Genomic DNA, 9,963 nt, shown 5'->3' with positions numbered 1-9,963 from the left:
CCCTGCCCTGTGCCGTGTGCCCTGCCCGGAACGATGGATCCGACCAAACTCGATCTGCGATTCGACCAATGAACAACAACAACAACAACCACCACCACCACCAATGCTCTACTACTGAAACTACCAACCACCACCACCACCACCACCACCAACCACCAACTCTACCAATGAATGAACTACAGTACAAAGCCTCAATCATTGTACCCGACTGTCCCGGACCTGAACGGTAATGCCAAAACCACTTTTGTCTAATTTTCACAAATTCTTTCTTTTTTTTTGTTCTGTTTCTTTTTTTTTTTTGTCTCTCTTCTTTTTTTTTTTCTTTTATCTAATTATTCTCTCGTATTATGCTGATCATTCTAATTTTGCTCCGCAGTTATTATTGTATGTTATTTATATACATTATATACAAGTTTAACATCTTCCTTATACGATATCACATATATTATCGCCTATATGTGCAAGATTTAAAATCTGTCCTTGCTGATATACGTATGTATAATACATATAACGTACATACCTGCCACAATTCGTCGTTGCACATCTGGTTGAAAACATTTGATTGAAACTATAACCTGTTGCATACACCGTTTCCATATTCTTACATATGTATATTATGTATGTATATACACTCGTTATCGTATATCGTATATATTTGTATATGTATCGATATTTAACTGCCTTCTTCTTTTTTTGTCTATAATTTTTCTTACATTTGAAGATTCTTATTCTTATTCTTGCATACGACAATCACCCTAGATCAATTTATCCTATACTCGAAGCTGCAACGACTGTTTATTTATATCCTGAATCTTGTTTACCGTGGCAGTTTACAACAAGCAGGATCGTCGAGCAGACTGTTAATAATATATTATACAAAACGTCATTATAACGTAACTGTATTGTCATTCGCCACCGTGCCAGCACTCCACATACATAGTATAATTTAATATATCTTACAGCGTACAGATGCATAATACATACGTAGAGAGATTCATGCCTGCTCTTTACTAATTTGTTACCTCACGCGAATCTAGATTATCGTAGTCACGTATATATTAATGGTGATGATGATTTTCTCTCAAGTTATGTTGTAAATCCTTTAGCTTTTCGCATACTGCAATAATAATAATAATATTAATCATATAAATTCCGATCGTAGTTTCTAGTCGTACAGAAGCTCAACCCTCGAAGTTGAAATGGTCGAGTCTCTCTATACTTTCATCCTTGTCGCGAAAGTTTTCTTCCCCCCCTGTTAGATATATAATATGACAAATTTATCGCGCCCGACATTTAGGAGTCGACAATTTTACGTTTTCAATTTCATTTCTAGAAGGTTTGATAAAATCGTTGGCATTTTCGGCTCGTTTTTTCTTTCATTTCTCTATCCATTTTATTCTACCACCATACTGATCTATTCTCGTGTTTTTCTCAACGACGATAACTATGAGAGAATTTATTACACGAAGGGGGATTTTGCCCCAGAGCATGTTCGGGGACGTGAAGGTTTTTTTTTTTTCTTCCCTTCTTTTATATACATATTTATAGATGTGTGTCTAATATACAGGATTATTTATTTGTGAATACTATCATAACGTTTCATTTTTATGTCAAATCTCACGTTAACATACTTGTAATCGCTTATACTGTGTATAATAAACGATAGTTTTTGTTTTTAAAAATTTTATAACGTTTTAAGATGACGTATCGTGTACAATGAACGTAACAGCCTATCTGCGCTGCATGACTTATAAATTGTATAATTATGTAGGAAATTTTCGTAATATATGTACATTTTAAAGGTTGAAATAACGAACGTGTCAAGATCGAACCAGATTTCACAATCAGTCGAACGAGCAGTGTTAATTCAATTTCTCCAGTCTGCCTCTTACACTGCGTTTCGACACGTTACCCCGGTTGCATATCTACAGGCGCGTATCGGACATGCTTTTACAACGTTTAAAGAATTGATATGATATCCGAACGTACAAATTTCGAGCATTAAATCAATTACCACGCGGACGAAAGGATAAAAAATAGAAGAAAAAGAATATCGAATTAGAAAATTTAATCTGTAAAATAGTCGTTAGTTATTTCACGAGGATATTAACGGACTACGTTTCTTGAATTCAGTTCAATTGTAACGCAGTGCATGGGATACACAAAAAAGCGAAAACTCGCATCGTTTTATTGTTTTTTTTTCCTTTTCTTTTTGTTTCGTTTTTTCGTTCATTCTCTTCTTGCACTCTTTTTTTCCCCAATGCGCAGCTTATCAAGGTGGTAACCGATGATCGAGCAAAGAATGGCGATCGCGCCAATGAAAGGAATCGAGAAGGAAATAATCTCCGAGATGAGAAAATGAAATTGAAAATGCACCGCAAGCGTCTAACCGTCACTCGTCGTTAATTGACTTTTTCAGACCCACATAGGTATAAATATACCACCTACACATATATACGTACATGTGTGTATATATATATGTATAAATATACGTAATATATGTATAAATATATATTATATATATATATATATATATAATATACGTAGAATTAAGGCGTGCGTGTAGGTACGCTTATCATGTATAAAACTGTGGTAATTTCCAACGACCCGCCCCTGCAACCCCCTACAACCACCAAGCCCGACCCAACACCCGGCCAAACCTAAACCAAAACCAGTTGAAACTCAACGAATCGACCAAACTTTTACTTTGCAAAATAAACTCGTGGTCTCCGGGGGAAATTTCTAAAGAGCGTACGTCTCTCGCCTTTTCTTCTTCATTTCGCCTGAAAAGGAGTGCCAAGTGCTGTAGCGAATTGAAGAGAAGAAGACCGGTTGGAAGTTTTTTCTCAAATTCAATCGTGAAAATTTCATCTACATTTCACGGAGGTTCTCGACAATTTATTTCATATACATAATAAACACTGACATGGTTTTCTATATATTATACGTATACGTGTGTGTATATATATATATATCGGTTTGAATTCGCATCTTACTCATATTCCAACACACCATGAAATATTTGCAATCGGATCGTTAAACAGAGAATTTGAAACTGACGAGATTGCTCCGCAAATCACGATTTCCGATATGCAAATTAACCTGTCTTCGCACCCCCAGCTTTGAACCGAAGTAAAACCGGAAATCCGCACAAGGTCTGCGATAGAATGAAGGAAGTATCGGGGGAAAAGGGTCCAAGCGCTCGTTGAGGAAAGCAAATGAGTAGATTTATCGATAAATTACAATGAAAGAAAAAATTGATAACTATCATAATCATATACCCGAGAATATGTATTGTTTAATCCACAATTGCGAATCATCCCCAACTCTCCGCCAATAAAATACGGACGCTGCTAGTCACGTTTTTCCTTTTCTGTTCTCTCGGTTGTAATTGTACTGTAATATAATATTATTATTTCTCATTCATCGCTCATCCCTATTTCCAGCATCGTACTTGTGTAACATATTGTATAAATCTGTATTGTCTAACATATCTCGTTTGGTAATGGAGCGTCAAGGCGATGACGGTGATGGCCGCTTAAAATTCAACCTGTACAGTATAACTATATAGCCAACTAACGACGTATATGACGTATAATTCATGCAGAAATAAATGATTGTTCAGTAATTAATAATATTGTTATACCGAGCTGTATTTGTTGGGATATATTTTTAACGATGTACAATTTTCATCTACATACATTATATACGTTGTATTTTAATAATATTTAGACTAGTGTTGTATTATATGAATAATTTTAATTTATAAATTGAATCTTGCTGGTACTTGGCGAAAAAATTGCAAATATTTTCTTCATTTCACCATTGCAATGACAGGTTTTTCTTCGTTACTACAAGAGCGTATATTTTTGTCTGTTTTAATGTTCGCTCTCAATTTTTCCACAATTCGCTGTTCGACGTTTCCGATCTGTTATTTATTTATCGAAATATTGTTAAGTGCCGCGTACGCAATACGTTGTTACTTGCAACGATATCAGAGTTATCGTTGATAAGAAAGAAAAAAAGCATGCGTTCAATCGGAAGTTTATATATTCTGTTTTTATGTTCATCGCAAAAACATCGGGATAAAAAAAAAAAAAAAAAAAAAAAAAAAGTCAAGTTCTTGCCAAATACTCGCGCGATTGCCAAGTCTTACGCACGGTCGCGAGAAAGAAAAACGGCTAGAATATGTCGGAGTTGATTTGTGCCTGCCATTATTTAAGAACTTCCTGCTCCCCCTTCTCCCGCTGGTGGAAAACGACGCGACGGGGTGTTGTGCCGGAAAGTTTCGCAGTTTTAAAAAGCAATATTCATTCTCCGTGTCTCGGGATTGCAGTCGGTACGTGGCAGCCTTCTTTCCGCACCGAACGAAGATTACCGTGAATTTTCTCTCGGGTATTTTCTGCCGGTTTAAACTTCAAACTTATGGCTGTATCTCTTCTGTCGTCGGACTTGTTGTTGTTGTTGTCGTCGTCGTTATTCGCTCGCACCGTCACACTTTGCCCTTCCTGCGTGAAACTTATGTTTGCGCATACGCTATTTTTTTATTTCACTTATTATTTTTAACCCTTCTCTTTTTCCAACTCGGGAATTCCACTGCACGCGTTTTATTTCGTACATATATTACGTGTATCGAGTTTGAGACAACAACTTCTCGACTACCGGTTTCAAATATACGCGAGAAACTTTTTTCACACTCCGCTTTATCGTTGTTTGATTTTCTTTCTATTTCTGTTTCTATTTTCTTTCATTTCACGTGTATACAGCACTTGACGTATTTCGATATACATTAATCGGTTTTAACGAATTCTCTGGAATAGTTAGTCAATGTTCCAGCGAATCTTATTTTCTCTGGATAGTTTATATACCTGTTGAGAAACAGGCTTATCATCGGTGCAAATATTGATATACTCAGACACTGGTGTGCGAATCGAAAGGTACAAATCATTTTGTTTTTAATTTTCTCGAAGAACCGGCCTAATTTCCCGAGTTTTTTGATTACAGAATTCTGACGATCAGCTCGGACTTGGACACCGTATTGCAGGTCGTTAACGAAGTAGTACCAAACCTTGAGGAGGTGAGTCTGGAATAGTTTTGAAAAATATCTCGGACATAAATTTGACTCCTTTTCTTTGTATAATCCGCAACAAAGCTGTTAGCCAAGTCTCTCAGTTTGCGGGACGTGCTTGTTTTCTTATACTTTTTTTTTTTTCATCAATATTCAACCGTGCTTTCAAAAAACGATCTGGCGAATTGGGGATCAATCGATTTTCCATTACGATTCAATATCCATCACGCTGCGCGGATACTTGTACCCACGCGATTTTGCTTTCTGCGAGGGTGAAGGTATAAGCTTTCGCCTTTAAATTCAATCGAAACGTATGTTAATAATTTGTCGTTTTTGCATTTGTCAAAGAACGGATCGAGGTACGGAAACGATGAAATCGACGTCCGCATGCTGGTACACCAGAGCCAGGCCGGCTGCATCATCGGCAAGGGAGGATTCAAGATCAAGGAGCTCAGAGAGGTGAGTTTCGCGATATTCGATATACGATTCGGAATCCCAATCCCCTTAACAATCGTATAAGGAACGGGGGAATGAAGAAACAATAAATAACATTTACCAAGGATCAAAGCGTACGGCGTTGAATTCTCACCGGGAAACTCCGATAAAAAGCTGACCTGATGTATTTTCGAGAAACCCTTTTGAATATTTAAACAATCTTACGAATTTCTAGACTCCGCGACCCTTGAACAACCGATATTTTCATCGTACCTGCACTCCCGTAAGACACGAATTCTGTGAAAACTTTTTTTCCTTCGTCAACCACCCCTCGCTACTTCTTTTTTCCTCTTTCACCCCCCTTTTTTTATGCTTTACTATGTACGAAGACATTATATACCGTATATAACGTATCGTTAATTAATGCGATACCTTTAATTAGAAGGGCAGATATTCATAGCCCACCGCTGATTCTTCTCGGAATTTCTCGACGAAGATTAATTATGTAATCGAGTCGCGATATCAAGAGCTTCATACTTCGTTTTTTCTTTTTCTTTCCTTTTTACACCCCTCTCATCTTCCCCTTACCGCTTCGTCTCTATTTATTTTATCTCTTTTATTTTCTCTTTTTTGCAAAGGAGAGTCGAGGCCGAAGAGGGCAGCTCGATTTTCTCGCAATTAACTAAGCGTACTCTTATATACGTATAGCGTATCGTTTTACAGCAAAGGAATGTCGCCGCGTCGTGTCCGAAGGATTAAATTCCAAGTGCATAAAGTGCAAATAATTGCACACATTTATGAACGGCGTGCGTGAATCCGAGTTTTACTTGTCACAAATTCAGCATTATCAAAGTATGACAAATTGGGATAATTAATCACCACCAATGAAGTACTTGTTCGTCGGTAGTTATGAATTTGCAATTTCGCCGAATGTATCACAGTCTCTTCTCCTCTCTTTAACGATTCGAAACACGTTAATTTTCGTCGCAATTTACCTAGGACCTTCAGTATCGGGCAGCTTGTTGCCTTACTTGTAACACGTATCCTGCGAACAACGTATCGTATGTCGAGTTTACGCGTATACGCGTAGGTGTAACAGAGTCGGGAGTAGCTTACAGACGATGAGTTGACGCATGTTTCGAGGGTGGCTGAAACTCCGACTCGATCGATCGATCGATCGGTCGGTTCGCTCCGGCATAGTTTTAGTTTCATTGATCGTTCCGCGGCTTTCGCTGCAACGTGCTTGCAGGTGCGCAGAGTTGAAGCTCTACTCTGAACGCGAAACGTTGACGATTCCCATTGAAGTGGCGAATTAACGTAATTAAACCTAGCTCGCACCCCTGTCTCATTTATTTTATCAGAGAAATTGACATTCAGGTGTGGTCGTATCAATAAATTGAAGTATTGGAAATATTCGCTCCGACAAGGTACGCGAACTAAAAGAAAATGTAAAAAACGACGAGCAGTTTTTCTTTTCTCTTTCGCACTCTGCTCTACAGATTCTTGGGAAAAATAAATTGCTCTACCTTTAGTGACTCTTGCATTAATTCGCATAGAATACTCGTAATATGTATATTTTCACTGCTCCGTTCAATCTGTATTATATATATTATACACGTATATGTAATCTCTGTGTAGAGGTCGGTTATTCAAATCCTCTGTAGGGTGGAAAGCATTTTCAGAAATAATTGAAAGGGTCCTTTCGCTTTACAAGTCGGGGCTCTCTAGGTTCGAGCTACAGTTGTAATAAATGCGATCAACGTTTCTAATATTTTTGCCACTCGTTTCATCAAAGGATTTATTATCTCGTTCAGTTGAAGAAACGCTGTGCAGCCATAAATGAAATATGATTTGAAAAATGATATTCTTAATATTTATAGTTCGGTGTTCTCACCGTCTAAAATAATAATTCGACAAGTTTTTCTTTTTTTTTTGGTTTCGTTAAATATTAGATATCATTCCGGTGGTCGAACCCGACATGTCCGATTTAATAAAAGTCAGTTATGAGTCGCCGGTCACGTTGAGTTACGTATCGAAACGACGCATAACACGTTTCCCTGTGTGTGCGCAGGGCTGGACTCTTACAATCAGTTGTTTACTTAGGGTGGCTGATTGGAATTAGGTTCGCGCAATCCTTCTTCACAATACAGACATTGTTCGGATATTTGGATTATTTAGAGGCCTCGATAGTTCGGAGCTCTTGAGGCATTCGAATGCCGCGCGATTGTTATCAATTACGTATTATTGAATTAACTGAGACCAACGTGAACAACCCGTTGATGCAATCGGCATTTCACTGCAGAGATCGATTGTTTAGAATTAGAATTAAATTTAGATCGACACGTTTTGTGTGTTAATTTTTCTCCATTTTTCTCCATCGTATCTAATCCATCTCATCGTCCGCTTTTGAATACCAATTTATTATTAATCACTTGAAATTTAAATCTCAGATGAGAATAATATGCATACAGATTTCTTTCTTAAATACCTTATACGAGAGACAAGTGAAGCAAAATTCGGAAAGCTAAGATTGAGCGAGAAATGCCGTGATTTTTTATATTTTTTTTTAAAAATGTTTTACTTTTATTTTTCTCGCGTAAAATTTGGCTCGCGAAATAAACTATTCCTTAATTTAATGCCGGAAGTAGGCCGTGCTATTAATATAACGCGATATTATATACACAGGCACGAGGCTTTGACGTTTATGTCGGACGAAACGATGCTCGGGAAGAAAAATAATTTCCCTTCATAACAACGGGAGGTCCTGGGATTTTTCTTTTCGTTCCGTTGTGAAATTAATTTTGATAAATTGGTCCTGAAAGCAACGCTAAACTCAAAAGGCGATATTGAATTATCTTTAAATTGAGATGAGATAATAATAAATGTTCTTCTTGATCCTGGCAAGACGGAAAATGCCTCGAGGCAATTGAACGTTAATATTATAAAATTTGATCACTTTCTGGCTATTGTTATTATTGTTACTACTATTACTATTATTGTTATTATTTATACCGCTTGTTTCCGCTCTCACTTCAGGCGAGTCAATTTTACGGATTCTAAAGTCTGATCGCCATTCGCGCGAATCCGCATTTTTCTTTTACACCTTGGGCGCAAGAAGAGATTTTCTCGTTAAGTTGTCGGAACATTCCGATCGAAGTTATATATCTCGGAACACGATAATCTCAGCTATATCGTCAGCGCGAAAAGTAACAATACCAAAAGCTCGTTCTGAGTCAGGGCAATCGAATACTATCGTATCTCGAAGCGTGTTTGGATCTAAATGTCAACGCGTTACTAAGGGGTCGGAAAGTTTCGCGTTCCCGTTACAGAGAGAGGAAAAGAGATAAAATTTTCACAGTCCGGTATGCCTGCCGGGTTTTTTCGCTTCCGGCTTACCCCTCGTCAGTAATAAAGGTACAAGATTGATAACTAGGTCTTTTTTCTTCTCCGAAGATAGGCTGCAATAAGAAGGCGAGAGGAAGAAAAAACGAATAAATGAATAAAAAATAGGCAGGCAATTTACTCGGTTCAAGTAGGCGCGCGTTATTAGGTACATTTAACACGGAAGCCTCGAACGGTCGGTTTCGACAAATTTATTCATTCCGATAACAATCAAGTTCGTGGAATTCGTTCGTTATTTTTAATCAATTTTACATCCGTACGGCAGCGTCGAATTTTCAGTCAACCGTACGAAATATCATCTGTAGGTTTCTTTCAATCGATGAAACATCTTCACCGATTCGAACATTCGTCGCGTTCGAGAAAACAAATGTGAAAAAAAAAATATATCATCCACCAACCGAGTTTGAATTAATGAAATTATTTTTCATCAATTAACGATACACGCGAGCATCTACTTTATTTATATACAGAGAATAAATTGAACACACACACACACACACACGTCGCAATTGAATGCTCACGCGTCACGAATAACTTTCGGAACGAACCTCCCGTCATTTCCGTCTATCGCGGTTACGTAAGTAACTCTGGCTGAGTCTCACGGCAGGCATGCAGATCATATAAATTGGCAAATATTCGCGTTTGAAGGAGAGACGCGTTCGTGACTTTCCTCCCAGAGTTACACATCCATCCATCGTAAGGTTATAAAATTTATCGGAGCAACCTATACAGCGTGAAATTTTTTCCCAAAGAACCAGCGCTCTTCGGATATACGTGACGTAGAATCGTTACCGTGCCAAAGTTTCACCGTGTCAGGGTTGGTTGAAGAAGAGCCCAGAGTAGCTGGCGGTGTCATCGATTTATAACACCGCGCGAAAGCTTGCCCTTTTTTTTTTTTTATTCTTCTTTCTTTCTTTCTTTTTTTTTTATTCGAAAAGTGCAGCCAATATGTGTATCTTTTTTTTCTTTCTTTCTTCCTTTCCTTCTTTCTTTTACAATTCGATTATTATGTCTTTTTCCGCTTCTCTTCCCCTCTGTTAGAGTCTTCAATCAATGCA

At 37.7% G+C, this 9,963-nt stretch overlaps 1 protein-coding gene across 7 annotated transcripts in view; it reads left to right on the top strand.

The window, feature by feature from the left end:
* Window positions 1–9,963, top strand: part of LOC124187987 (heterogeneous nuclear ribonucleoprotein K homolog) — a 102,758-nt gene that overhangs the window by 60,832 nt on the left and 31,963 nt on the right. For all 7 annotated transcript variants that reach the window (XM_046580215.1, XM_046580213.1, XM_046580216.1 and 4 more), the window contains 3 exons: window positions 183–226; window positions 5,005–5,077; window positions 5,417–5,527. In XM_046580215.1, coding sequence (XP_046436171.1) covers window positions 183–226; window positions 5,005–5,077; window positions 5,417–5,527 — 228 coding nt within the window. The remainder of the gene's footprint in view (window positions 1–182; window positions 227–5,004; window positions 5,078–5,416; window positions 5,528–9,963) is intronic.

The sequence above is a fragment of the Neodiprion fabricii genome, chromosome 1 (genome assembly GCF_021155785.1).
Source record: "Neodiprion fabricii isolate iyNeoFabr1 chromosome 1, iyNeoFabr1.1, whole genome shotgun sequence".
Classification (NCBI taxonomy): domain Eukaryota; kingdom Metazoa; phylum Arthropoda; class Insecta; order Hymenoptera; family Diprionidae; genus Neodiprion; species Neodiprion fabricii.
Note: the sequence above shows the minus strand (reverse complement) of the source record. Positions and strands in the feature narration are given on the sequence as shown.